The sequence below is a fragment of the Amphiura filiformis genome, chromosome 9 (genome assembly GCF_039555335.1).
Source record: "Amphiura filiformis chromosome 9, Afil_fr2py, whole genome shotgun sequence".
In the NCBI taxonomy this organism is placed as follows: Eukaryota; Metazoa; Echinodermata; class Ophiuroidea; order Amphilepidida; family Amphiuridae; genus Amphiura; species Amphiura filiformis.
The window spans coordinates 31455176-31482749 of record NC_092636.1 but is presented as its reverse complement, the minus strand read 5'-3'; the positions used below and the strand labels follow the sequence as shown (position 1 = coordinate 31482749).

The 27574-nt window shown below is 42.2% G+C and overlaps 1 protein-coding gene across 2 annotated transcripts in view; it reads right to left on the bottom strand.

Moving 5' to 3' along the window:
* The window catches only part of LOC140160864 (xaa-Pro aminopeptidase 3-like), a 122977-nt gene that overhangs the window by 94910 nt on the left and 493 nt on the right, over positions 1-27574 (bottom strand). Inside the window, exons 2-4 of one of the 2 annotated variants that reach the window (XR_011860023.1) lie at positions 18514-19667; positions 12335-12455; positions 3620-5594 (exon numbers count right to left, since the gene is read on the bottom strand). Coding sequence is in view for 1 of the 2 variants with exons in the window: in XM_072184187.1 (XP_072040288.1) it covers positions 5431-5594; positions 12335-12455; positions 18514-19667 (1439 nt within the window). In the remaining variant the exon portion in view is untranslated. Of the gene's footprint in view, positions 1-1528; positions 5595-12334; positions 12456-18513; positions 19668-27574 lie in introns of those variants that run through there. The other variant, XM_072184187.1, reaches the window with a different exon arrangement.

Genomic DNA, 27574 nt, shown 5'->3' with positions numbered 1-27574 from the left:
AATTAAATATATTTATTTTTATCTTTTTTTTGTTTGCAAAAAAAAAAAAAAAAGTGGGGTCAGGCCTATTTTTAGGGTCGGTCGGGTTACGCCAATCAAACAAAAGAAACATATTGATCGTAAAAATAATCAAAATTAGGATTTTGGAACTTTTATTAGTGTCATTACAAGGTGTCTCATAAAAAGGTTACATGTAGAAAATGAACTGCATTTTGTGATGGTACAACATAACTACCGTATTTCGTCAAATAGTCGCCCCCCTCAAATAAACGCCCTCACCACTTTTTTTCAACCAAGATGTTTCAAAAATGCCAATATTTCCACGCTATCTTGTGTAGTAAGCTTACCAAGTTGCCCACATGGTCGATAATAGCGTCACTTTTTGGCGAAAATCTCGATTGGAAACCCGGAAGTGAACCAGAAGTCAGTGTTTCTAGTTCATAGTTCGTCATTTTAGCATGAGTTTTAAGTTTACCTAATAATTTTAATGGGAATTCCTGTTCTAAAATTGACCTTGAATAAAGGCCCCCCCTTGGGAAAATGTAACGCCCCCGGGGGCGTTTATTTGAAATATGGTATGTCTTTTTTCCCAGATATGATTTATTCATCCTTCTTGTAATTGCCTGTTGAATTTCAACTCTGAGCACAAGATGACAGGTGTCACAAGTGGCTAACCATCAAAATATCGCAAAACGAAAGTTGCTTTCTATTTGTGACACGATCTGGTCCATGGGGGCCAAAGGAGGCATTTTTGACAATTGAGTTACTGTAATTATTACATTACACATACAATAGGCTATCATTTACTGAAAACACCAAAAGTCTAGCATACTTGGCTTTAAAGTTATGAAGTTTTTTATGTTTATTTTCTTATGTATTTTATTGTTTTTCTACTCCATATTCAGTTTCAAATTTGCCGCCTTTGGCCCCCACGGACCAGATCGTGTCACATTTGTTCTTTATTACTTTTTATTTTTCTCTTATTTTTTCCATGGTTAAACTCAATTTTTGAGCTTTTAGACTCTTGGTGGTAACAAATAAAGGAAAATGGTCATTAGAGAAGAACACAATTTTTGTGAAGGCGTTTCAGCACGCTGTATTTCCTGTCATCAACATAGTGACATTAATAACAATCTTACAAATTTAGGCTTTGTTTGGAGTTTTTGAGTTGAAATCGCTGCTGTGTTTTATATACTGTAAAGAATATTGTACATTTCTGACTGAACTGAACGAGTTTTATTCTTCGTTCGACAGAATAAAATACTGCATATGCCATGCTATGGCTGGCCTACTCAAATGCCCAGCCAAATGCATGGTGGCTGTGACGGTGGTAATGAACCTTGTGTTGCATTATGTCACGTAAACAGCTTGTTCAGGAATGCGTGGAATGCGGGTAAAGTACGCAAGTTGTGAACTTGACATTAACAGGGGTACTAGTAGAGGGTACATAGATTGTCATGAAAAGGACATTTATATTTATAAACATTAACCAAGATTATTTTCAAAAATCTACATCATCCATGTAAACTTTTTTTGGGAAACATGGTAGATGTGCTAACATAGCCTGCTAGTGGTTGAGCTGTAACGACAAAATGAGACATTTTACATGCATCTGTAATTTCTATATGTACAGGGTGTCCCAGAAAAAATTACCAGGTGAATTAATTTGGCCGCAAGTTGAGAAATAGACATCAGAATCCAAAAATCTAAACATCAGCGTGTAGTCCATCTTATTCTACATATACTAGAATCGTTTGATTGATTGCGAAGAAATGAGCGATTACATAACGCATCCGCATGCGTTAATTCACTTCATTCCAAGTTTGAAAGAAAGAGCATTACCACTAGTGGTTAACTGTCAATGGGCTTCATATTTTGTTTGGTGAAATCCTTTTCGTTATTTTTAAACAATCTTGTTTCTTACAAAACATTTAATTAGGTTTTGTTCAAGTTTGAAAACTTGCACGATATTGAAAATGACTGCTTGCATGTAAGATGATGCTCAGTACTTGTAAATATATTTTTTCGTTAATGTTGATACAAATAGAGGGTTCAGAACCAGAAAGCCGTAACTCACTATGATCAGCTCTCATCACAAAATGAACATCAAGTTGGCTCCTTGCTTTTGTCTTCAAAAATTAATATTTCCTCCACAATGTCTTTTGTTTTCTATCGAATTTTGTCATGAATAATGGACTGTATCTTCTATAGTGCCCTTGCGACTTTATGCTCATTTTGTGGGTATGAGGTGATTGTGAGTTGAGGCTTTCTGGCTCTCAACCCTCGAAAATGTTGCATAAAGAATTATTACATAAAGAATTCTTGCTGGTTTAAAAAACTTGCTCACGCACATTAATGTTTTTTGGAATATTTCCAAGAAATTGTAATGCAAAGTTTAAATCTTTGAAAACTTCAACATTAATAATGCATTGTATCAAAAATTACACATAAAGCTGTAAGCACTTGATCATTGTCATTCTTGGCTCAAATGTTCTTTGGAAAGTTAAAATATGACATATTTGCACAACCTTAAGAATTAAAGTTGGAAAGCTTCCAATTGCAGAAATCAAAGTTTTCTCGGACAAACTGTTATTCATCTTCAGTGAAAGCATGAATAACATAACACCGTCGGATTATAAAATAGATAATGTGGACTAAATTTAATGAGATACACAAACTTAAGGAAGCAGTGAGCGAGTATGAAAAAAGCACCTGTTGATCAAACTTGGAATGAACTGCATTGATGCGCCCATTATGTAATCTTTAATTTCGTCCCAACCAGTCAACCGAATCAACTAAAATTTCCGTCTGTGATGCATAACAAAATAAGCTATGCGCTACATTTTAAATTGTTTGATTCAGATGCCTATTTCTCGACTTCCGTTCAATTTTATTCACTCAATAATTTTTTCTGGGACACCCTGTATACTCAAGAGAATGACTTAATTAAGATTCTTCCAAATTTGTCTCAGAATTTGCCGTTTCAGCTGACATGTATGCGCTAAGAAAAACGACCGCAAGCGTGGGGTTTGAGACATAACAATTCTTTTTAGCCTAATGAGTTCATCAGTTCTATTAACATTCATAAAACTTTTTACATTATGCTCAGATTTGGTTGTTAGTTTCTACAAAGGCAAACATATTTTCTATGGCCTGGCAATGCCAATGTCCACCAGTTTGCAATAGCAGCATCCAAACATATACATGTACAGCCATACAAAAAAACATTTCATAAGATTTAGAAAAGGCTCACAATCAAAGCAATGTTCACACTAAATTGTACAGTTTTATTTAAATACTCACACTAATAATTTAAAAAGTATCTCCATCACAATTCTCAATATTTAAGGAAATTTCATATAACTTAAATCTCTACTTACAATTTCCTTATAGACTAGGTTATCCACTTCACTCATGTGTGACTTCTAACAAAAGACGCTGATTCCCGTAGTATTCCTCATTCAAAGGAATACACAACCTCAGAGTTACCTGCATGACTTTGGCGGGCTATTTTGAAACAGTCATGGTTACACAAGCAGGTACTTCTTTTGAAAGTCCTAGACAAGGTATAGCAGTTGCTGATAGGATATGCAGCTTATACATGTAGAACACGGATAACCTCTATTCATAGTTTTTTTTCTATCTATAGTTTGATCAGCTCGTAATCAGTGGGAATTGTTTTAGCTTAAAAGCTAGTACCACTACGCCGAAAAGTAGATCCATGTTATAGAGTGACAAAGTTGACCTGTCTGGTCTATTATACTACTGTCTGTGTTAAATAACATAGACAAAGTATAGGACTTGAATTAATAATTCTGGCAACATTTCACAAGACAATTTTCGAAATAAAATATATTGATATTAATCCCCCATGTTACAAGACCCGCCGATTACGAGCTGATCAAACTATAACTGATTTCAAACTATACAAGGCGGTTCTCAAACCACAAGTCTCTCCTGCGTTCACAACTGCCTGCTTTCATGACTAGTTTTAGTAGCCAAAGTAAAATAATTTCTACAGGTTTAAACTGACCGACTTTCAGCACAAAAATTCAACTAACCTTGAATTTTCAATGTGTGACACACATCTTCATCAGAAGAAGTCCTATGTTGTGATGGACTTGCCCATTTGTTGACCATTGTCAAATCAAAGCCGACTTCAAAGTTGACTTTTGCAGTGCAAGTGATTAAGTAATTAGAAGTCGAGTTCATGGTTATTGAAGCATAACAAGTGACCAGCATGACCGCCAACTGACCAGTGTTCCCCCACTTCCAGTATTACTAGGCAGTAGGCCGCATAAACAACTTCAAAATAAATATTCTTTTTGCCAAAAGCAGCTCATTTTCCATGCATACAGCCACTTTATACGTCAAACTCGATCCACTTTGGGTCAAAATATGTGACACGATCTGGTCCATGGGGGCCAAAGGAGGCATTTTTGAAAATTTAGTTACTGTAATAAAGTGTAATTATTACATTATACAGTAGGCTATCATTTAATGAAAACACCAAAGGTCTAGCATACTTGGTTCAAAAGTTATTAAGTTTTTTGATGTCTATTTTCTTGTGTATTTTCTTGTTTTTTACTACATATTTTTGCCTTTATCTTAGTTACAAATTTGCCGCCTTTGGTCCCCATGGACCAGATCATGTCACATATAGCTAATTTTAAATGCATCGAGCAAAGTTGATAAAAATCGGTCAGTGGGGGCCGTAGAACATGTTGTCTTTTAATAGTCAACTTGGCGGTATTATTTTTTTAAATTTAAACTTCCAAGCAGTTTTGCATTTTCTTGTATTGACTTTGCTGGGTTTTGTACAAATTTCCTACATATATCATTATCTAGTTCATTATTTTTTATGAAAATTACAAAATATAAAAAGGATTTTAATCCCCTGATTAATCTGGTCATCAATACAACAATATAAAATATAGGGTCCACAACTTAGAAGTTCCCCCTAAATACTTTTTAAAATAAATCAAAATGCAAACGAGTAAAACCATATGGGTAGCCGTATTTGTTTTACACGTCATTGCGTTCAGTCACAATGGTTCATTATGTAAAAAAAAGAGACCATTTTAAACAGTGTTAAAAGTTGCATCTGAGTCCATATGAATCAGCTCTCAAACAATACAGTAGGCTAGGTCTATTCATGTGTTTGTTAAAGAAAACCTGACTGATAGCTGAGACTAAGTAAGTTGGTTTACTACTCTCAGCTGATATGGACTCAGGTGCAACTTTTAAAATGGCCTCTTTTCTTACACAATTAACCATTGTGACTGAACGCAATGACGTGTGATGCTATAAATTGGTCCACATCTTTTTACATTATTACATTTCGTTAAATTTTTGACTTATTCTAAAAAGTATTAGGGGGTAACTTATAAGTTGTGGACCGTAATGTATATGTAGTGAAATCAAGTATCATCATAATGTACCCATGATGGCTTCAATCTCTCCCATCTTCTTAGGGCATTCTTGGCTTAGATTTTGCGGTTCTTCGTCTGTGATGAGAATGTTGTCCTCTATGCGGATACCTATACCTCTGTACTTGGCAGGGGCTGACAGGTCAGTCACAGGGATGTACAAACCTAATATAAAACAAAACACAAAATAAAATTGCATTCAATTAGGCTGAAAATTTAGACTTTGGGTCATTTTATCTTTTCAGTTTCGGTTCCTGTTTCAGTTTTGGCAATGTACGTGTGTACAATCTTTTTATTCTACTGTCTGTTCAATTAAATTAGATTCTTGAATTTTTAAGATATTTGAAAAAATAAAAAAATTTGATCAAAGTCATCAAAGAAAAGTGTTTGCACAGCCTTAGACCTAACGCAATTTATACTTTTCAAATTCTAAAGTTCAATTTAAAACCCCATTTCTTTTCAATTTTGGTCTTTTCCCGCGATATTTTTATAAAAAGCCGTAGAAGCGTCGGGTACCATAAACTTTTGGAATCAATCCATTTAGAGCAATGGGGACGAATGTCACAATGCGCAGAGATGGTATTTATTCGACCATCCATATCAGGAAGTATTGTCCAGCAAAATATTTGCCAGTATGCCTAATTTGTGTTGAAACTCTACTGTCGAAACATTACGTTATTATGGGAACTAAGGTTTTCTAAAATAGGCCCAGCTTATATAAATACACTCCTTGTGTATTTATTTATTTATTTAATTGTTTGTTTGTTTGTTTTATTTAATTATTTATTTATTTATTTATTTATTCATTCATTCATTCATTCATTCATTCATTCATTCATTCATTCATTCATTCATTCATTCATTCATTCATTCATTCATTCATTCATTCATTCATTCATTCATTCATTCATTCATTCATTAATTCATTCATTCATTCATTCATTCATTCATTCATTCATTCATTCATTCATTCAAAACTACATTTATTTTCAATTTGTTATTTCGGGTTTTTTTGTTGAATACAAACTGAAAAAACTGTAAAACAAAAGAACTCTTATACAAGAAAATATTATTTAAAACAATCAGGTTACAGAAAACATTTCTTGTAAAGTTACTGTATCTGAAAATGTCAAGCGAATGCTGATATTCTTGGGAAGGAATGGTGGTATTAAACAAAACTCAATTTACATTGTAAACCAGTTGAAATGAGAACGAAATCCATAATTTTAATGTTTAGGAAAAAATAATGCTCAGAATAATGTTATGCATAAAACGTACTCGCGCCATACAATTTCGTGTAACAAAAACCGGTGGACCATCATCACCTATAGAACCTATCCAATAACCGGAACGGTATAACAATTGAAATGGCAGGACAGATTGGTGGACAGATTGTTTTGCTAAATTGGATAGGGTCAATGCCCTAAGTTGAGAATGGACCGCCCACTCGATTTGTAAAAAGGTCGCGAACCCTTTCGGTGGACCCAAATAACTGCCCCAAATGAGGCAAAATTGAAAAGAAATGGGGTTTTAAATTGAACTTTGGGAATTTGAAAAGTATAAATCACGTTAGGTCTAAGGCTGTGCTAACACTTTTCTTTGATGACTTTGGCCACAATTTTTTATTTTTTCAAATATCTTAAAAATTCAAGAATCTAAGCTAATTGAACAGACAGTAGTCTTTTGTTGCCCACTGAAAAGTTGAACGAAAAGGTGAAAACGTGAGATGAGAGGGTTGGTGCTAAGTTCGAGAAAAGTTGTAAGTTATGTGTTGCTTCAATTAATTGACTTGCGTTTGGTGTATAGGCACTTCCACCTAGGTGGGAGTGGCTTGTGAAAATAGCCTAGCATTGAAATATATACTGACCATGTTGCCAAGTTATAAGCAAAAGTCTTTCATATTGGCGATGAAACGAGCATCTGAAATAGCCAAATATCTCCCAATGAGGCGTGCAAGTGGCGATTTGGTCATCATGTTATATTGAAATGCAATACAAAAGAATTGAATTGGTGTGAAGATTCTATTCATTCGTATCAATGGCAATTTGCTAATCTGATAATTGGGCCCATATGCGAGACTGGAGTTTATTCTAAATGTTTATTTTTGCGGAGCTGATTTTTATCAGGCATTGATCAAAACAATAAATTTTACAAAATGGGAGGGGGAGATATTTGAGACTGACAGACTGAACAAGTGAGGGGGAGGCGAGGGAGAAAGAGAGAGAGGGAGAGGCGGAAAGACTAGAAAAAGAACACAAGAGTAGAGACAAAAAAGTCGGGACGGAAGGGAGACACAGGCCCGTAGCCAGGATTTATTGAGGTGCGATCGGCTCAAATAAAAGCGGACCTTTTGTGATTTAAGGGCTGCTTTTCAACGTTTTTACAAAAAAGAGGAACTTTTCATTCGAATTGGCAATTTGTCACATAAATGTGAACCACTTAAAGGGCAGGTCTATTGCGAAAACAACATCATATCATTGGCAAGCTAATATTATGAGGACAATGAAAATGACTCCTTTTTTGAGAAAATAAGACATTTAAAATTGATATTCATAAAAACCAACTTAAGCGGTGAGTTCCTTGAGCGAGACAGATTTGGCCTAGAAAAACGGTGGCGTCATGAAATGAGATGTGCCCGCTTTGAGAAAAGGGACTATAAACGCTCTCAATGGACAGAACGTATACTGTTGTTGTTCACAGATTCATATGTATATCAATATCATGAAAAATATTAGGCCTAAAAAATAAATACATAATTTGACCTTCGAATTTCATGTAAGACTAGCATATAAACCGTGTTACATGTAAGTCCACAAACTCATGTATCTGATTTCCCTGTATATTGCAATGCTATAGTTTCAGTTGGATGAAATATTACAAAACAAACACATAATAACAATAGTGTGCTTGCTTTGTTCCCGAAATGAGAACAATAGTGTGCATATTGTTATGCAGCATTGTTATGGTAAGTGATAGTACAACTCTTTGTTGCTAATGTCAAACTTGTCAAAGTGATTGTGATTGTATGATGAGAGCGTGATATAATGCCCGCTTCATTTACCTCGTCATCAGCCAAGCGGGGAGAACACATACGCTTCAAGCGGGGAAGAACACGTCTGAGGCTGAACTTTACCCACACAATTTCTCCTTTTTCAGGAGAAATACGCACACAAAAATTGCAACAAGTGTCAACTTGTAATGTAATAATTATTCTCTTCGAATAGAGATAAACTTGTTTTTGCAATAGACCTGCCCTTTAAACGACATCAAAGGCCTATTATAGGTATTAGATCGAGGACCGTTAAGGTTGGTCTGAACCCTGGAATTATGGAAACTTTCGGGCCTCATAACTTCTAAATTGTTGGTTTAAAGTATATAAAAGTATACATATTTAGAATGGCAAAGACTTGATAAGTTCATCTGTGAGGTCAAATTTGGGCCAAAATGCCATTTTTGGCCCAAAATCCCAAAAATAATGGTTTTTGGCCCACTTCTTTTTCGTGCATCGTAACAAAAAAAATTCTGCACCAAAAATTCTGCCCAAATTTCAAATATTTTTGGTGAAGTTGGTCAAAATTCAAAAAAATGAAAAAACCGTCCCTAGATATTTTTATCTAGTTTTTAAAAATTAATAAAAAATTTTTTTGGCCAAACAATTTTTTTTATACGTTACTGAAAAAATTTGGGCCAAAAACCCTGTTTTTTTGGATTTTATCCAAAACTGAGCATTTTGGCCCAAATTGGACCTCACAGATGAATTCATCAAGTCATTTCCATTCTAAAATGTATACTTTTATATTCTTTAGACTAATAATTTAGCAGTTATGAGGCCCGAAAGTTTTCATAATTCAGACCAACCTTAAGGGATCGGATAGCAACGTTTGCACAGTATTGTGGGACATGAGATCACATCATACATAGTGAATTGCATTCTGAATATGAGGAATGTCCTTCTGATATCAAATATTTTGATTTTTTGAAATTCACGAAAATAATACAAATTTTATGGCAATCAAAAACTGATATTTTTTAATTTAAGTCCTCGAAATAAAATGTGTAAATCTAATGATATTTACACAAAGTGTATGTAGCTAGCTGGTCCGTGTAATACGAATACAACACAGGAACATATGTCATTGTGTGTTTACATGTCATAATGATGTTACATGCGAATGCACACTAAAACAGCAATTTTACAATTATAGTAGATCCATATATTCTATCTCACAGAATCCTTTGTGAAACTGTTTTTAACATTATTATTATCACACTTGTATGAAAATCCAATGGTGGTTATAAAGGCAATATCGACCCTGGAGCTCAAAAATTGGACTGGCAAGAGCAACCGCTGACAGCGCATATCATATTATGAATGGTGAGAATTAGTCACATAATATGAATGTTTCAGGGTTAGAATTATAGTGGGAATTCCAATTGAATGAACGCAGCTTTCAGACTTTTTTTTGCGTACACTGCGCGATGTACACCAGCGTGTGCGACTGTGCGTGAGTAACGCAGAAGCGAATCCAACCATGCCAACGCACTCGTGTTTGGTTATCATTGTATCAAGGTTGTGCGTTAGCGTTGTAGTTTGAAATACGTGATATCGACCGCGGTTGGACCAAGTACAGCTGTTGAAAGCTGCGTTCATTCAATTGGAATTTCTACTATAGTTAAGGGTTGGGATATTGGTATTCGTAGGTGGTTATTTTCAAGTTGCTCCCCTGGATGCCTGCTATAAACACCTCAAATAAAGAAAGTTAACCCGCCCTACACCAAAACCAGCTTATGTTATGACAATTTGATTGATAAAGTCGTATGTAGCATCTTGTCAGTTAGCTCCAATTTGATACCAAATTTACTACCAAACACTCTAAATTGACAAAGATTGATACAGTATGGTCATTTTCACGGTAAAGGGTGTAACTTTTGATTTTTAGGGTCAAAATTTCAAACCACTTAAATATGTTTCTGTTTACTGTAATCATGCATAGAAGCAACTTAAATTCCAGTAAAATAGTGTTTCAAGGCTTAAACCTTTTGATTTCTGATAAAAAATTTTACATTTCCATATCATTTTGGTTAAAATCTAAGAAAAAATGTATTTTACATAAGCTCAGAAAATTATGACATGAAAGCTGGAATACATGTGAAATCCCATTCCAAAGTAAGTCAACAGATATAAGTTAAATTTTATACCATGTTTTGCTATGTTTGTAATTGCAATTTTGAAAATTTTTAACATCAAGGGTCATTTGCAATGGAAATTTCCCAACCTTAAACATATTTTTTAAGTTTTAATTGGGTTCCTAAAATAATTTAAATGTCTAACTTCATGTACAAATACTACTTGATGAAAGGAACCTCCCAGCCAAGTTTCACAGAAATTGGAGTTATTTTTAGAATTGGCAATTCAAGCGATTTGTGTTTCGGAGGCTTCAGTTAACAACACAGGTGATCATAAAAGTAAAATATTTGGCTAACTACTACAAGTTGACATGAAAAAATAGGTAAAAAATATCACAATTACCAATTTTCATGCTTTGCTTCTAAGTATTGAATTTCAGTTGTGACAAAAATTAAATTATCACAGCAAGTCATTTTTTTTTTTTTTTAGGCTTCATGTTTACAATGGTTAAACATGGCAGAAGTAGTTTTTTTGAAAACAACACTGTTGGGATCATCTAAGCTTTTATTTTCTTGTGTGTATTGAATCAATGATTCTATGCGGCAGATATTGCAGATTTATAACATGATAATTTTTTCACCCATTTGTTAAGTATGGTGTTATTTGCATGTGAAGCCTCCGAAACGGGCTTTCTTGGATATCAGTATATTTTTCAAGCATTAACCATAATATCAATTTTTTTTAAATTTATGACATTCTGCACATATCATGCAACAATTACAATGCAGATATCAATATGGAACATACCAATTTAGATATGCATAGATGATAATTAAGTTTACTGTTGTTTCGGAGGCTTCATTTGTTTCGGAGGCTTCAATTGTTAACGGAAAGTTTGTATTGGGTCCCATTTTCAAACGGTGATATATATCTCCATGATTTAAAAACAAGTGACTTGAGGATCTACTTTGCTACATTTTGATAAATAGATTGGATGAGCTCTTTTATTTATATTTGCCCAAGCTTGCTGAACAGTTTGTTTCGGAGGCTTCATAAAAGTTAACTGAAAATCGGCTCTTTGAAGTCAAGATTTTATAAAAATTTTAAAAAGCTTGCAAATCAACTAATTTTTGTTACCCATTTCAAGTTAAGATATCAACTGTTATGAATCAAGAAGAAGTGAAGAAATAACCAAGAATTATGAACCAAAGCTATACCCACAAAGTTTGTTAACAATTGTTAACGGAAAATGAAGCCTCGAAGCGACAAATATCGAAGTCCGGTTCTCAAAAATACAGGGCTGTTCACAATTAAATCTAATGTGGCAGTGTTTACTGAACATATGACCGTACTTTCAGGATAAGAAAAATTATCCATGAACTAACTGAAGAAAACACAGGGTTTTACAAAAATGTTACTGTTTTTTACAGTTTTTCAAAATGGCAATATTAGGTACATTTAAGCCTGCTAAAACTGAACGCAGTACCTCCCGAAGATGATTATGCTACCCAAGGTAGCTGCTAACTAGATGACTTATGTGGCCAAAAATCATGGAATTCTGTGGCTTTATTAGAAAACTACGGATCAAAATGTTAAAAATCCAAAGTTACACCCTTTACCGTGAAAATGACCGTATATGAAAGTTGATGCATTTTCAAAAGTTGCAAATTAAAAAGTTGCTTATCAGTCAATCAAATGGTCATATAACAAGATGAGGTTTTGGTGTAGGACGGGTTACATAACTGCAGACTTTCTTTATTTGAGGTATTTTTCTCACCTGGCTCTATAGTCACAATCATCCCTGGTTGTAACTGATCACTACGTGAAACACGTGGTGTGTCATGGACATCCATTCCTAGGTAGTGACCTATGTGATGCGGACAGTAACGGGTAGCCGCCTGTATCAACAATAATAAAAATACAATTGAGTTAATCCAAGTGTTCAAATTCAGTGAGACTGGGAAACAGTGTCACCATCCTTACATTGTACATGTGTATGTATATCTGCGTGTCAGAAATTGCCATAATGGTAGGGCGAACAGTCACTCATGGCGATTTTGTTTGAGATAGGCTGAGCGACTCAAGCTAAGCACACCACCTGTATGATAAAAGATATGTTTCTTTCCCACTACGAATGCAGCGTTGCCATCCATCAACTGAAATGACTCATTTTCACGATTATGTGCAAGCTAATTACACATCTTCATAGTGTTACATAGAAATATGCCTCAAAAAGTTACAGGCCAGCCGGGCCTGTAACTCTGTAAAGTTACAGGCCCGGTTGAAAAGTTGCCGGCCAAAACTTTTTAGAGCTTCTAAACGGGAAATTAAGCTGGGAAACATCAACATAAATTTCCGTCAATGACAAGTTACAACAAGTTTTTAAAATGAACTGCAAATTATAATTATACATTTTATAGTCGAGTTCGGACTGATTTGTCTTGATCGCATCACATATTTGTTTTAATTCTGAACAGGTAACTAAGGACGTATATATTACTATGTGTATAGTTTTACCCCAGTTTTTGGGAATTTGTCCCAGCTGTAAGTTTGTATTACTAAAGTGGCAACTGCTGCCAGCACGTCCATCGTAACCCCCCCCCCTCCCGGTACTCATGCATAAGGTATACAGGGACATGCCCCTTAAATCTATCATGTCTACATGTATAACGGGTCGATATTTTGCAAAAAGCAATCCCGCTGGTCGAAGCCGCCATTGATATGTTTCTGGCAAGATCACAATTTTTTTTGATCAAAATTAAATTAATTGTATACCGTGCTTCCTTGGTGGTTTAATAAATAATGACAGTACAGTGCATTCATGAATCATGTGCTTGAACATTTAAAAAACTAAAACTTTGACCTTTAAAAAGTTACCGGCCAGCCGGGCCGGCAACTAGACTGCCAGTCAGAAAAGTTACCGGCCAGGCCAAAAGTTACAGGCCAATGGCGGCTGACCGCCCTATTTGAACGCTGCATCTTCAATGAACAGATTTTTGCCATTTTTTGTTTTCAAAGCGCATAATTGAAGTTCAAAGCGTATAATGGAAGTTCACCATAATATTCTTTCAACACATATATTCAACTGCAAGTCAAGTAATACATGTAGGTTTTAACAAATACCAAAAATAATGGGATATATTCAAGGATTTGAGATATAATCATACATTGAATATCAAAAGAATATATACAGACAGTGAGACACTCAACGTTCAACAATAGGATTTAGCCTGGACGTCACGGGTCTATACATTTACAGGTAGCCGGGTATAGCCCCCTTCATCTGGCCAGACGCCACCAACGGCATCTATCTCTAGTTCCGAAAAACTCTGGATATTTTGAAAGACAACTGATAGCTGAATTAATGACATCGCTGAGCTATAAACAATTGGTTTTTAATGATTGGTTAAGTTCAGCTTATTTTGTAGCAGCAGCTACTCTGAGTAGCCGGCGGGCAGTTTATAAAGACACATGGTTTGATGCAAGTCAAATTTCTATTGGTTCGTTTACTGCCTATACAAAATAATTCTTTACATGGTGTGCATCTACCTCTAGATCCGAAAAACTCTGGATATTTTGAAAGACAACTGATAGCTGAATTAATGACATCGCTGAGCTATAAACAATTGGTTTTTAATGATTGGTTTTAGCAATCGCTCACCGAGCACAAGTATAAGTTCAGCTTATTTTGTACAGCAGCTACTCTGAGTAGCCGGCGGGCAGTTTATAAAGACACATGGTTTAATGCAAGTCAAATTTCTATTGGTTCGTTTACTGCCTATACAAAATAATTCTTTACATGGTGTGCACGATGTGTGGGACGAGTATTATACCTATTTAAATTTAACTTGAATTTTTACATGTATGTAATGGTGAATTGGTGATGAGTGAATGATAAGTTGCAAGATAAAATCAGTCCTGACTGATCCTCACAATGATTCCCTTGTGAGAACCAAAACAAATTTGCCCTTGTATTCAGCACAGTAAGTATAATTGCTAAAGTCCCTCTAGATACTTGCCAGCAACACAGTGGCATAGCTGGGATTTTTGCAGGGGGGGGGAGCCTGTATGGGGCGAGGGCTCAAATTCACCAAACAAAAATGGGGGGTAGCTGTGGGTGGTGCACTTTTTGAGTAAAAATTTCAAAGAAGGTCCAAATTAAAAAGAAAAATTTACTAAGGGACCACTTTTCATGAAGGAGTCCGACAATTTTGTAGTGTCGAAATTTCTCATTTTTGCAGTATGCATCGTGTTTTTTCTTCTTTTTTGATGTTCTAACTTATAAATATATAAAACAAGGCTGTTCTCGAACCACGAGTCTCGCCTGCTTTTGTGACTGCCTGCTTTTGTGATTACTTTGGGTAGTGGTAAATGAATTTGGCGGTTATCGGCTGGGCACGATTATCTGGCTGATGGTGACTGTACCCACCAAGTTTCATGCCCATGTAACAGTTTTTACTAATATGACCTCAGATGACCCCTGGTGACCCTAAAATGACCTTCCAAAAATTTGGCTCTAAATGTTGACTGTACCCACTAAGTTTCATGCCCATACGACAGTTTTTACTAATTTGACCTCAGATGACCCCTGGTGGCCTCGAAATGACCTTTCAAAATTTGGCTTTAAATGTTGACTGTACCCACCAAGTTTCATGCCCATCGACAGTTTTACTAATTTGACCTCAGATGACCCCTGGTGACCCTGAAATGACCTTCCAAAAATTTGGCTTTAAATGTTGCATCCACCAAGTTTCATGCCCATCTGACAGTTTTTACTAATTTGACCTCAGATGACCCCTGGTGACCTCGATATGACCTTCCGAAAATTTGGCTTTAAATGTTGACTGTACCCACCAAGTTTCATGCCCATCCAACAGTTTTTACTAATTTGACCTCTGACGACCCCGAAATGACTAATTTTACCTCAGATGACCCCTGGTGGCCCCGAAATGACCTTCCAAAAATTTGGCTTGAAATGTTGACTGTACCCACCAAGTTTCATGCCCATGCAACAGTTTTACTAATTTGACCTCAGATGACCCCTGGTGACCCTGAAATGACCTTCCAAAAATTTGGCTTTAAATGTTGACTGTACCCACCAAGTTTCATGCCCAAACGACAGTTTGTACTTATTTGACCTCAGATGACCCCTGGTGACCTCAAAATGACCTTCCAAAAATTTGGCTTTAAATGTTGACTGTACCCACCAAGTTTCATGCCCATCGACAGTTTTACTAATTTGACCTCAGATGACCCCTAGATGACCTCAGTGACCTTGACCCACTAACCAATACAAACCGGTTCTGTCTCGGGTCAAGATGCACCCACCCACCAAGTTTGAGGAACGATGCGACTCCTAGTCTCCAAGAAAATAGGCGGAAGGCAAACTTTAACCAAAACTGTAACCAAATTTGTCACATACACACACACCCCCCCACCCCCACACAGACATACATACGGAAAAGTGATTATATAGTCTCCTGCCTTATCAGGCGAGACAAAAATAAAATAAAAAAAAGAAATAAGTTTAGATTTTGTTGCCGTTTCATGAAACACGTACAGGCTAGCAATAAATGACAAACAGAGTTATTACTTTTTAAGAAATTGTGTGCTCTGCGAGAATTTCAATTTGAATGAATTTTTGGGATGTAAATTAATTAGAAATTTGCCTTATTCAGGCTGCCAAAATCATTTTTTATGATGAAAATGTCAACATCATTTAACATTTTTTTTTCAGTAAAGAAAGTCAATAGGCCTACTTCAATTCACTTTGAGGAGAAGAACTAATTATTTTATACCAACTTTGACACCCCACGTTTTGGAAACAGCTTGGTAAATGACTAAATCTGCAAATTTTGTGGCAATACTGACAATTTTTGGTTGGGGCACCCAATACAAGAAACCTTTTGCACAGCCTGGCATACATACATGTAGGGGTTGTGGCGCCCAGGGCTAAGGATACATAATGGCACCCATCCCTGGAATAATTAATTTTGGTTACAATGAAGTTGAAGAACTTGCAAATGATTTCCTGCTGAAATGCATGCGAAGTGCACAAATATTTTAACTTCCCCCGCTTGGAACAGAATCGATGCTGAATTGGTCAATTTGTTTGCCCCTAAGGTTGGTGCCAAGGACACATTTTTTTGTCCAAATTACAATTTACTGCTCCTGTATATGACTCTTATGCAATTTGCCGACAATCACATAGCTTTGACTACATTTGCCGACAATCATATGGTTTTGACGACAACAGTCAATTTTTGCCGACAAAATTGTGTATTGGGGTGTCACACCCCCATTACCCCCCCCCTCTAGCGTCACCCCTGCATAACATGTCCTCATCTGTGAAGGATTCATCATTACCTACCAGGGGCATACCAGGAATATTATTTGCAGACACTACATTGTAAATGGCTGACCCCAAATTTTGTTCGTCGGATGCTCAATGATCTAAAATGGGGAGTGGGGGGGCTGAGGAACTAAAAATATCCCTACATGTACTGTTACCTACATACTGCACCAAGAATGTATCCTTACACTGGAAAAAATAATCACAATTTCAAAACTGAACCATATTGGAATAAATTTGTTTTTGTAATAGATGCACTATCTAATCCTGCACATTATGACACCACATTGAATCCAAGGTGACATCAAGAAGTAAAGTTACAAGCAATTGAATGGATGAAAGTCCAGTTTTAAAAGTGACATCATCATCATCATCATCAGTCGGCTGCGGAGCAGGCGACTACAAGCTTTCTCCAACTATTGCGATCTTGGGCAAGCAAAACAATTTTGTTTGGCTGCAACATCCCTTCAGTATCTCCCAGGAGGTGCTGGACATACAGTAAGTACAGTGTGCGCGGTCGTCCCGGTTTCCCCTCCCATGTGGTGGAATATAAAGGGCATATTCTTTCACAGGCTCGTCGTCTTCAAGGCGCAGTATATGGCCGAGAAATTTGAGTTGATGAATCTTGACTCTGGCAACCAGTGGAGTGGTGTTGGTCAGATTGTAGATGGTTTCATTTGGAATCCGATCCACACGCTTGATGTTTAAAACATGACTCTGTAGCAAGATGTTGCAAAGGCATTGATTTTGTTTTCCATGTCCTTGGTGATTACCCATGACTCACACCCGTACAGAAAGACAGTAACACAAGTTGTCTCAAACAGCTTGATATTTGTTTCGATTGGCAGGAAGGGCTTCTCCAAAAGGCGTTCCAGTTTCCAGAAAGCTGCCCAGGCTAGTGCTTTTCTTCTTTTTAGGTCTCCAGCACTAGAGCCCATCTTGGAACCCAAGTACTTAAATTCTGTGACATGGTTGATGGTACTACCATAGACTTCAAGTGCTGCTTGGGCGTTACAGTTTGCAGTCATATATTCTGTCTTAGGTGCGCTGATGACAAGGCCTAGATCTGCTGCTGAAAGTGACAAACTGGCCTATACAACAAGGCGCAAAAAGATTCCAACAAGCGCAACAAAGAGACACACAGTTTCTTCAATGAAGCTTTATATAAAGAAGTTTTACTTCTCTGTACTTTTCATAACTTTCATTTTATTTGTCAGTATTTGTTTCAGTTTTCTTTTGTTCCTTTTGTTTTAAATTAAAGGCACGCATAAATCCGGGGGGGGGGCACTTCAATATGAAATGGATATAGGTGTAGGGCTGGCACTTTCACACTAAGGTGCATTAATTCGCACCACTCTCAAACCAGATGTCTAGTCCGTTGAGTTTTGAATAGGTCACTTTGTCACTTTTAAAACTGGACCTTCGTATAATCAATGCTTGTAACTTTGCTTCTTTAAGTCACATTGGATTCAATGGGGTGTCATAATGTGCCGGATTAGATAGTGCATCTAATAAAAAAACAAATTTATTCCAATATGGTTCAGTTTTGAAATTGTGATTATTTTTCCAAGTGTGAGGATACTTCTTTGGTGCAGTATACATACCTTATACAGTTCAATGTTGGATAGCTTAGGACTAACAATGCCAAGATGCTGTAGTCTCTTGCCAAGTTCTGTCAGCATAAAGGAATAGATCTGGTCCAAAGTGACACCTATATTGCACCTGTCAATACAAGCCTCCTGGACATCAAGTACTGCACCATATAACTCTGCTTGTGCATCGCTGAATTTGCCATTGACTGGCCAAGTTCTTGTGATGTCACTCGCATAGCCATGATATTCACAACCAGCATCCATTAATACCATCTCACCATCATGAATAAGTTGATTATTAGCGATGTAGTGAAGGGTATTGGCACGGTCACCGCCAGCCACTACAGGTGGATAAGCGAGGAACTCTGCATCACGAATGCGACATTCAAAATCCATCTTGGCATACAGAGTGGATTCGTTAATTCCTGGACGGGAGAATTTCATCACCTCGGCAAATGCTTGCGATGCAATCGAGACTGATTTGCGCATCAATCTGCATTCGGCAGCTGATTTCATAACACGTATGGAATGCATGGTTTTTTCGATTATGTTAATCATGCTACCTTTACTACGGCAAGGTATAATCAGATGACTGAGCACATCTTGATGAAATGCATCATGGACACCAGTAGTCCTAAAGAAATCGTACCACACAACCAAGTTATCCCGTAGACTATACTTGTGTAATGCTTCGCTTAAAGCACCCACAGGATAGGCTTCATCAACCCCGATATATTCCAAAGCACCATCGATTCCTGATCTTGGGCCATCCCAAAGTTCTCTATCAGGATCTCTGTTTCGAACAAACAAAGTGGATTTGTGCTCTGGCAAGTCTCTGCCATGTATGTTTTCAAGTACTAAGACACTATCTGGTTCTTGGAAGCCACAAAGATAAAGAAAGTTACTGTTTTGTCTGAGCGGATATGGTACATCATCTGCCATGTACATAGTACCACTTGAAAGGACCACAACCACATGGTTGCTACTTCTCCCACTTACAGACCTATTGATGGCTGCCATGAGCTGGTTACGTCTATCTCTATACTCATCCTGAGAGATGCCTGGAGTTATTTCTCCTGGCTTAAGTAGGTGAGTGTGGGTGTATGGTGAGGGTTGTCCAAGGCAACGTTCCACAGCAGAAGGTGAAGTCTTTGTCTGAAGAGAGCCTGTATGATATCAATATAAAATAGATTAAAAATATCTTTTGTTAGTTCCAGCTTTTACATTGAATTACTTTACTTTTCTTTATTAGGGATTTATACAGGTACTGTATCCAGGGGGGGGTGGGTGTTGTAGGGCTGTTTTATCAGACCCCCTGTCACCCAAAGACCCCATATTTTTTTACCAACACATGCTCTATGTTGTATTAGGTTCATCTGGATTGTCAATTACAACTGTTTGATTGGAATTCATACTATACACTGCGCACCCTCTACTTACCTCCCACGACCTGATCTATGCACAAAACGAAGTTTGGGACCACAAGAAACCCCTGTACCACAGAAAAGGTTTTGGCACCCCGGGAGAACAGGGATGACAAGCGCCCAGGTGTTGGTATCGCCCAACACTAACGAGATATCGTCCTCACCAATTCGTTTCTTGCGACCAACAAGGGCGTGTTCTGAAGAGCTCCAATTTCTGTTGAGAAATATCGTAGCAGCGTGAGGCTTATTTCCGAGTAACGGTTACGCAAGTATCTTTTATCACTTCGGTGGTATTTTCTGTAACTTTAGCAAGGTTTTTCCCCATTTGTGATGTTTTTTTCTTGCTAGTTTCTCGTAGTCTCTGTGGCGACGTGAGACCGCCCAAGTAAAATAATCATAGGTTCTCACTCGGCTCCCCCTGGTAATTCCACAGGGAGGTCGCGGGATTATTTCTTAGCGATTTCCCCTTCTGTCCCGGCTACTTTGGCTTTCGTGAGTCGGTGTTTTGACTCATTTTCTTCGCACATATGCAGTAAGCTTAAAATTCGCGTTTTTTTTCCCGCTTAATAGTGCGGGGGCATATGTCAAAACTGTTCCCATGCGCACCTTTCAGTAGTAGGGGATCTTGTGTTCCCTTTTTTGGATCCTGTGCGCTTTCTCATGTTTTGGGTTCTCTGGCGGTTGAGGAGGGGTCCTCCCCTTTGGGGAGTCTCTGGCCCCATTGTAGGTTGGCCCTCTTGCTTATCCCTCTCCTCTTACGCCGGGGTTCCCTCCCTTCAGTCTCTTCGGAGACGAGAGGGAGTTTACGTGTTTTCTTATCCTTTCTCCATTGCAGGTAGCTCCAGGAGACCAGGTATGAGAGAGGCGGTCTCTCTCTCTCACTCTGTTGCTGGGTGGCTCGTGCCCTCACGGCTCCCTGGCGCTTCTGGCGTCCGGGTCGATTGCCGTAGGTGGGTGTACAGCCCCGGCACCCCTGAGAAATGGCCTGGCTCACGCCCGAGCGGACACTCCTCGACTGCACCTGTTGCGGTCGGGTTGAGTGCCCAGGCGTGGGCGCTACTCAAGCGTCCTCCCTGGCGCTTCTGGCGTCGGGTCGAGTGCCGTCTGTGGGTGTGCAGCCCGGCACCCCTGAGTAATGGCCTGGCTCGCGCCCGGGCCACTCCTCGACTGCACCTGTTGCGGTCGGGTTGAGTGCCCCGGGCGTGGGTGCTGCTCAGGCGTCCTCCCCGTGTGCGGTCGACCTCAATGGTTCCATGGCTCGACCGTCGGAAGGCCTCCCGTCCGTCCAGGGCGGTAGAGCGACCGCCGGTGGCAGCTACGGGCCGCCGGTCAGCCGCCCGGATTCCTTACGCTCGGCTCCTGGCCAGAGCGGGTATCGGATCTCTCCTCTGTCCTAGCTGCTCCCCGATGGTTGAGCATTCGAGATCCCAGAGCAGTCAGTGCTCGGCATCTCAGGCCGAGGCCCTGTCAACACTCATCTCATCGCTTCCGGACCCGTCGGCGTTATACCGCATGAACCAACTTATTGGTTTGTTAGGCAAAGATCCCGGTCAGGTGTCCTCGGCGGTAACCCGACCAGTGGGTCCAGGTTTGCCCTCAACGGGCCCGGATCCACAGTCCGATGCGATTAGCATAGATGCTAGCTTTCAGGATGGTTCTCAGACAGAGGTAGAGCCTTCTCGGGATTTTTCAACTCCCCCAGGACAGACAGAGAGGGTTCTGATATCCCCGTTGGGGTTCATCGCAACCCTGTCAGTCACTCAGCGTCCTTCTCGGTCTCTCTCGGAGCTCCCCAGCAACCCTACTCGGTCGGTAACCCCTTGCAGAGCCAAGCACCTTGGCCAGACACGTTCACCGTGGCCGACCAACAGGGTCGATCCTACTCTCTCTCTCGCGTTTGATCCCAGGCCCCTCGTCGTTTCCTCCGCCGGCAAGTATGACCCGGTCCTTCCTTCCGTCAGGCTCGCAGGCTCAGATCCCATCTTCCCCCGAGCTTAGCTGGCTCGGCGTTCGCTGCAGAAACTCAAGCTTTCTCCTTACATTCGACCGCAGAAGCGGTCGGGCCGCCGGTCCTGGCGTGGCCCCACTCAGGAGCCAACTCGGTGGGGAGGGCTTCCTCAGCTCGATCCGGCCCCACCTAGACGGTACCAGTGGAGTTATGATCAGTGTCGAGGCTGGGGGACCCTTACTCATTCCCAGCACCGACTCAGGGCTCCGAGGAGGACCAGTTGCGGTAGAGGCTCCCACGCCCACGTCTCGGCTCCTTTTCTCGCAGCCGTCCTATCGGACGCCCCCGCAACTGGCTTCCGACTTAGGGTATGCGGCAAAGCCAACTAAGCCATAAACCCCCAGTCAATGCCCTTCATCCCCTTATCACGTGACATCAAAGCACTCACCACGTCCATTACAGGATAAGGGTGAGGTAGACCGCCTCTCGTGGCTGGCACAGGCGTTCCCCCACGTTACAGAGGATGTGGCGTTCTTAGAAACCCCCTCTGTCCGGAGGCGGCCTATCACCAGATGGAGCGGGATAAGGGGACCAAGTGTCGCCGGAGGCTCCCTCCCCTCAGGAGTTGAGGGAGCCCCAGGCAGGCTGGACCAAAGGCACCCCACAAGGTGCCTCCCTGGGAGAGGGCCCGGGACGACGAGCTACGGTCACTGGCGTCTCTCGCCAGGGGCAGGCTCCGCATTTCCAATGTCCAACAGCTCGCCAGCGCTCATCTAGCACGGAGCTTGCTGGACAAGGAAATGTCTTTGTCTCCTGAGGCGACACTGAGGGCAGTCCATGTGTTGGCAGACCTCAATCATCTCTCGGCAGAGCACTTCGCTCGTATCTCGACCCGTTCTGTCTTGGCGCGCCGAGCCTTGTTTGCCAATGCGCTCAACTTTTCTGATAAAAGAGAGCTGAGGTCTGTTCCGTTTGGTACTGATCTATTCGGCGGGGCCTTGCCCAGGCTGGCCGAGGATGAGCGTACGAAACGGAAGGCGGCTAAGGAGGCCAGCCAACCAAAGGCATCGGCCACATTAGCGCCCAAGCAGTTTCGGCCTAAAATTCTGACAGCCAACCCGACCTATATCCAGGTGCCTCAACAGCAGCAGCTGGTTGCTCATACCCTCACGGAGGCTCCATGGCGCTTCGGCGTCGGGTCGAGTGCCATAGGTGGGTGTGCAGCCCGGCACCCCCTGAGTAATGGGCTGGCTCGCGCCCGAGCGGCCACTCCTCGACAGCACCTGTTGCGGTCGGGTTGAGTGCCCAGGCGTGGCGCTGCTCAGGTGTCCTCCCGTGTGCGGTCGACCTCAATGGTTCCACGGCTGGACCGTCGGAAGGCCTCCCGTCCGTCCAGGGGCGGTAGAAGCGACCCAGCGGCAGCCATGGTCCACCGGTCAACCGCTCGGATCCCTTACGCTTTCGGCAAGCAAGGGAGGCGAGGCAAGAGTAGCGGTGCGGTCGTGGCGACCCATCCGCCTATGGCGGGCGTGGTCGGGGACGCCGGTTCTGACTCCCTTCCGGGACCCGACCATCCACTCCCAGTGGGCGGTCGTCTCCTGGCATTTGCCAGGGCTTGGCGGGGGTGACCGCAGACCGATGGGTCCTAGATACAGTGTCCCTAGGCTACCAGATCGAGTTCACCTTCCGCCCCCCCCTCGGTTCCGGGGGATTCGAGTCACCCCGTCTCCACTGGATCCCTTACAGAGGGAGGCCTTGGTGGAGGAGATCGAAGCTCTCCCAACCAAAAGAGCCATCAGACCTCTTCCCAGGGCCTTCCTTTCAGGCCACTACTTCACGTTCTTCCTTACCACAAAGAAATCCGGAGAGTGGTGCCCAATCCTCAACTTGAAGCCCCTGAATGCCTACATCAAGGCCCCGCGTTTCCGGATGGAGATCCGGATGGAGTCATCCTAGATCTGAAAGATGCATACCTCCACGTACCAATCTGCGAGTCAGACCAGAAATGGCTTCGCTTCGTGTTCGACGGTACCGCCTTTCAGTTCGGGGTCCTCCCTTTGACCTCTCCACGGCCCCGGACATTCACTCGACTGGTCAAGTCGGTGGCAGATTTCTCGGAGGAAGGGGATCACGATCTTCGTCTACCTAGGCGACTGGTTGTTGGTAGCCCCATCTCCGCAGTGTCTGCGCCAGGATGTTCGGGGGGGTGCAGGCTGGTCGAGTCACTGGGGTTTATCATAAACCACCAGAAGTCTGCTCCCCATCCAAGTCGCCTCAGTTCCTGGGGGCGACTATGGACTTCGCCAGGGGCCGGGTTTCTCCTATAGGCTCTAGGATCGCCGACGTTCGGCTCTGCACTCTGCAGATCAGGCAGGCAGCATCGGTCCAGGCTCGGTCGTGGCTTCGCCTTCTAGGGCTGATGGCCAGCCTTATAGATCTGGTTCCAGGCTGCCGGCTACGCACGAGGAAGATACAGGTGTACTTCCTCGAGCGGTATCGAACGTGGCACCATCCTTTGAGCCTCCGGAATCCGGTCCTTCGGCATCTCTTCCCCTTCCTTTCCTGGTGGATAGGTCAGCCAAGTGTTCAGTTAGGCGTTCCATTCCCGAAACCCCGTCCTTCCCACGTCTTTACCACGGATGCATCCAAGTCAGGGTGGGGAGCCCACTTTCAGGGCATCAGGCTCTCCAGGCGGCGGTTGAGGACTCAACCTCGGAGACACATCAATCTCCTCGAGCTGTGGGCCATTTTCCTCGCCCTCCGCCAGCTGGGCCGGCGGATTCACGGCCTGTTCATCTTGGTCAGATGCGACAGTATGACAGTTGTGTCCTACATCAACAGGGTGGAAGGCACCAGAAGTCTCAGCCTTTGCATGGAGACGGTGTCCCTCCTCCTGTGGTGTCAGCGGAGGATTTTTCCCTCCGTGCGGAGCATCTGGCGGGGTAGACAACACCCTGGCGATTCACTGTCCCCAGGGGACTTCAGTCCTCCAGCGCTTAGCCCAGAGGGGGCGTCAGAAGATTGGCATCTTCATCCAGCAGTCTGCCGTTCCATCTTCCAGATCGCCCGCATGTCGACCTGTTTGCGTCTCAGCGGACCCATCAACTTCAGACCTACTTCTCCTGGGGTCAAGACCCCCAGGCGATAAACAGAGGCGCCATGCGGGAGAGCTGGGGGCGTGATTGGTTACGCCTTTCCTCCCATTGCTCTGATTCCTCGGGTGCTGGAGAAGGTAGCCCACACTGCAGGCTGTTTCCTCCTTCTAATCGCTCCTCTCTGGCCCAAGCAGTGGTGGTTCCCCCGCCTCCTGGACCTCCTAGTGGGGGAGCCAGTCAGCCTCCCTCGCCGTAGGGATCTTCTGTCCGTTCCGCCACGCCAGCAGGTCAGATGGAAGTGATCAACAACCTCCATCTCATTGTCTGGCGTATCAGGCGGCGGGATTTTCTGAGTCAGCTGCCACGCTCCCGCAAAGGCAAGGCGACAGGCGACTCGAGCGTCTTACGACTCGCGACTTTGCCGGTTCGACAGGAGGTGCGCTGGTCGAGAAATCGACCCCCATTCTGCCCCTGTAGACTAGGGCGCGGACTTCCTTACAGAAGTTTTCCACGGCGGTTGTATGTCTCGGACCGCCCAAGCGTACAGGACGGTCATAGCCACGGTCCATCACGGCTTTGGGGAGGCATGACCATCTCCTCGGGTCCAGCCCTCTCCGCCCTCATTAAGGGCATATTCGAGAAGAGGCCCAGTCCACTCCTGGTTCGGAGTGGGACCTCCCGTGGGTGTTGCGATATCTAGCTGAGATTTTTGAGCCCTTCGGGAATCTCTCGCTGCAGGACCTGACACTAAAGACAGTGTTCTTAGTGGCAGTGGCCTGCGGCCGTCATTGCTCTGATATTCATGCTCTGTCGATCGACGAGCCCCATCTACGCTTCACCTACGGGGTTGGCTCTATTCTGCCTAGGACCGGATTTTTGGTTAAGAACCAGATCATGTCCTTCTCTACCCAGGTGTTCCTCCCTGATCTGGTCCTGGTCGCGGGGCCTGCGGAGAAACCGTCATGCCCCGTTAGGGCCCTTAGATCGTACCTAAAGCATACCGAGCAGATCAGGGGGGAGGGGCATCAGGCAGCTTTTTATCACATCGGCCAGGCTACTTAGGCCGGCCACCAAAAGCACCATTTGCCATTGGGTTGCCTCCGTCATCCGTTGCGCCCATCAAAAACATCATGAACGGATGACGGGTCCCCAGACACTGTCACAGTCAGGTGTCACAACACTCGTTCCCAAGCGGCCTCTTGGGCCTTCCATTCTGGGGCGTCCTTAAGGGAGGTGCTCGGCGCAGCAGGCTGGAAGAGCCCCACCACCTTCCAGTCGACCTACCTTGAGGGCGTCCCGCAAGTCGTTCAGCTGTAGGTACTTCAGCACTGCTTGCAGGCCGCCAGGGATCGGGTTGAGGACGTTAGGCGAGCCTTTGGTTGGGTGGTTTTTTGTTGTGGTTGAGCGGAGTTGGCACTGCGTGCCCTCCTTACCTCTCACGACTTTCTTCCACCTCCTTGCTCTCAGTGGTATTCTGTGCATAGATCAGGTCGTGGGAGGTAAGTAGAGGGTGCGCAGTGTATTCCCCTCTCAGAAGTGAGAGGGACATACCTGGCGCGATACTTACCTCCCACGACCTGAGCCCTTCCCGCGTTTTATGCCTTCCACCCCTCAAGAAAGTCATACGTTCTCACGTGAGAAGTGCAAGAAAGCGTGTGCTGGTGAGGCGATATCTCGTTAGTGTTGGGCGATACCAACACCTGGGCGTTGTCATCCCGTTCTCCCGGGGTGCCAAAACCTTTTCTGTGGTACAGGGGTTTCTTGTGGTCCCAAACTTCGTTTTGTGCATAGATCAGGTCGTGGGAGGTTAGTATCGTGCGCTTGTGTATGTCCCTCTCACTTCTGAGAGGGGAATCAAATCCATTTTTTGGTGATATACCTTGTTACAGTTTCATGCTGCTATGCATCAAACTTTTGAAATTACTACTTTTTTCAGTTTCCGTGACACTATCTACCAACAAAAGTTTGGTACGGCCATGGGCTCGATCCCCTGTTGTAGGGCTATTTTATCAGACCCCCCCCCTGTCACCCAAAGACCCCATATTTTTTTACCAACACATGCTCTATGTTGTATTAGGTTCATCTGGATTGTCAATTACAACTGTTTGATTGGAATTCATACTATCAAATCCATTTTTTGGTGACATACCTTGTTACAGTTTCATGCTGTTATGCATCGAACTTTTGAAATTTGTGTTGACAACTACTTTTTTCAGTTTCCGTGACACTATCGACCAACAAAAGTTTGGTACGGCCATGGGCTCCCTTGAAAATTTTTGACCCTCCTAAGGGGGGGGGGGGCCTGAAAACAATGACCACAAATTTTCCTGGGAAAATTGAAATGCTTTTCTATGGGGTTGACCCATAATTTTCATGTCAAAAGGGGGCCCTGAAATTTTGAGGTCTGTAAAGGGGCCCCGAAAATTTTTCGCGATGAAATTTTTTTGCATCAGGCCCCCCCTTACAAGTGTTTGTGAACGGTCCCCAATCACTCAACTCATCATGTACATCTGCATGTCTGTATGATTTAGGGGGTCATTCATATATTTTCATGACTAAACGATTGTTTATGCCCGAGGGCTTTAGGGCATAAACAATCGTTTAGT